The sequence below is a fragment of the Limulus polyphemus genome, unplaced genomic scaffold, assembly GCF_000517525.1.
Source record: "Limulus polyphemus unplaced genomic scaffold, Limulus_polyphemus-2.1.2 Scaffold11459, whole genome shotgun sequence".
NCBI classification, from domain to species: domain Eukaryota; kingdom Metazoa; phylum Arthropoda; class Merostomata; order Xiphosura; family Limulidae; genus Limulus; species Limulus polyphemus.
This window is the reverse complement of record NW_013677069.1, coordinates 11986-14874: the sequence shown is the minus strand read 5'-3', so window position 1 is coordinate 14874 and position 2889 is coordinate 11986. Positions and strand designations below refer to the sequence as shown.

Sequence of the window (2889 nt, the reverse complement as noted above, 5' to 3'; positions counted from 1 at the left end):
ATTACCAATACCATTAGCAGGACTTGTGTCGCTAAAGTTTCGTCGGAACGAAGTTACGGAAAATCAACTAACGAACGGAGACGTAACAATACTATACCTTGTTACGTCTTCTAAAGTCACTATTGTTTTTACTCTAAAAACAATTCATAAATTCTCCAATTATCAAATTCCACTTCAAAACAATTCCAACATAATAATACATTTAATCTGATTTTTAAAATACTTTGTTTATTTATAGCAAAACTACTAAGGCTGTCTACCGTCGTCCCTAATTGTAAACAGCAGACCACAGCGTGTAACAACTCTTTAGCAACGAATAGCGGGATTAGCCCTCACAGCTGAAAGGAAAAGCATGTTCGGCATCAGGCTTTAAAAAGAAGAGGCGGTTATCTTAAGTTGAAACCTCTTTTAAAAGAATAAAACAGCACAGCAATGTTTTTAATCACATGTCAAACATTGATAAAAAAAGTTTTCCAGCCTGACTCTTCACAATATCTTGAAAACAATGAAAATTGTTGTTTTTTAATTAAACAAGAACTTACTAATCTTACTTCTTGGTTCTCGAGGTCCGTCCACTGTCACTTTGATGGCCTTGTTATATGTTGCAACTTCAGGGGGGTCAGAACTCACTGTAATCGTCAAGGTAAAACTCTTCCCTGTAAAATGAAAACGTTGACACGAACTTGAAACGTTATACAGTTTAAGCTGCACGTGACCGTTTGCTCATGCATAGCAGGAAGTTTACCAAAGCAAGTTCAACCAGTTTAACTTATAACTGACATCTCCAAGAGATCGATTGTCATGTTCAGAAGAAAAAAAAAGTTTTATCTAAAACAAGAAACGTAAAATAATGGTACTCATATTTTACTGTCTGCCTATTTTTATTACAATATTTCCTAGTTTTTTTACAAAGCGTATTTCCGATAATCTTCGATGAATGAAAAACCGATTATTTCGAGTTTATAATCGCTTTGTTATTGAGTAAGGTGTGCATTCTAGTAGATCAGGGATTTTTTTCAGTTCATAAAAGTGATTTGTTTTCGGAAATGTAAAAGATCTAAATATTAATATTTTAATGAAAACTGACGTATTATCAACGTTCTTACTAGATATAGGGTAGGCTGGTATATAAAAGAGGGGAATGTAATGTCTGTGTAGTCAGTGAGTAATTGAACTGCAGTTAGAGAGAGACGTATTGTTGTAGTTAACGTTCGTTCGTTATTATAGTTTGTTATAACGCGATTGTTGAAGTTGAGTGTATCATAGAGTTGTATTCGGAAAGAATAAACCAGTTTTATTAAGTAAAGACTTGTGTCGTTAAAGTTTCGTCGGAACGAAGTTACGGAAAGTTAATTAACAAACGGAGACGTAACAGAAGATTAACTAGCGAACGGAGACGTAACAAATTGGTGTCAGAAGTGGAGTAAAAAAAAGAAGAAGAAAAAGAGAAGATGGAAACGAGAAGCGGCAAATCAATCTACAACTTAGCAGATTTGATCGCAGCAATACAAAAACAGCAAAAGAAACAAGAAGAGAGACAACAGCAGTTGCAAGAAAACTTGCAACAATGGCAGCTCGAACAACAAAATAAACAAGAAGAGAGACAACAGCAGTTGCAAGAAAACCTGCAACAGTGGCAGCTCGAACAGCAAAATAAACAAGAAGAGAAATTACAGCAGTTGTTGGAGGAAAAAGAAAAAAACAAGAAAAAGGAGAAAATAAACAAGAAGAGAGATTACAGCAGTGGCAACTAGAATAAGAAAGGAAACAGGAAGAAAGTATCCAACAGTTGCAGGAAAGTCAGCAGCAACTACAGGAAAGTCAACAACAGTGGCAAGAAGTACAAATGGAAAACATTAGTAAATTTAAAAGCGAAATAGATACTGTTGCGTCAACGAGGTCACGTGACTAGTATCACGCCACGTATTTCTAGAAATATCCTGTTTCTTCAAGAATGCCCTAGCATTTACTAGATATATGTTAGTCTGGTATATATATAAGACGTTCACAACGTGAGGGGACGACAGAGTAATGAGTAATTGAATGTATGCGGACAAAATATTGTTGGCCTCGTGAGACGTGAATTGTAGTGTTGTTATAGAGCGACTGTTGAAATTAAGTGTATCGTAAAGTTGTATTCAGAAAGAATAAACCAGTTTTATTAAGTAATTGAACATTCGCCAAAGTACATGATAGTTCTAGAAACGTTGCGTCACGGTGGTCATGTGACTCGCTGACGCAACATTAATATATTTTGAATCAACTATTCAGTTCATTAGGCCCCTCACTAAACATTAAAGTTTGTGCTGGTTGTTATAGTTCAAGAGAAATAGCAATTCGCTGTGAATACAAATAGAAAATGTCTCATAAACGAATAAATGAATAAATAAATAAAATGATCAGAAAATTATTTTGGAAAGGTTACTCCATTTTTAATGATTTTGAACTCTTTGCCCCTACTTTTCTTCTCATTTAAACGTCAGATTGTTAATTTGATTGCGTAGTATTAGCAGATATGAATTGTATATGTGATTTAAACCTTCTTAACTTTATTAGCCTCTCGTTCATATTAACGGATTCAACATAGCTTACCTTATATGTATATATATTAACTGTAGCAGCTATATAATTATACCATTAATGTTATTCAAGACACTATTGTGTGGTTCTGATATTTGGTGTGTTTTTTAATACCCCAGAGACTATTTCGTGGAAGAAAATATTTTCAGTCTTGTAAAATATAAAATGGCTTTAACGTTCAGATGTTTCTTTAAGTTTTCACGTAGTATGTTTATTTTATCTTTCTGATCAAACAATTAATCAGCAATAATATATGAATCTTAGGTATTGTTTAATTTATAACTATATACATATATATATATATATATA

General features: G+C 33.5%; 1 protein-coding gene across 1 annotated transcript in view; it reads right to left on the bottom strand.

Moving 5' to 3' along the window:
* Positions 1-542: 542 nt before the first annotated feature.
* LOC106476751 (runt-related transcription factor 3-like) overlaps positions 543-2889 on the bottom strand; it is a gene marked incomplete at its 3' end in the record, with an annotated part of 8812 nt that continues 6465 nt past the window's right edge. The window contains exon 2 of the mRNA XM_013937383.2: positions 543-656. Coding sequence (XP_013792837.2) covers positions 543-656 — 114 coding nt within the window. The remainder of the gene's footprint in view (positions 657-2889) is intronic.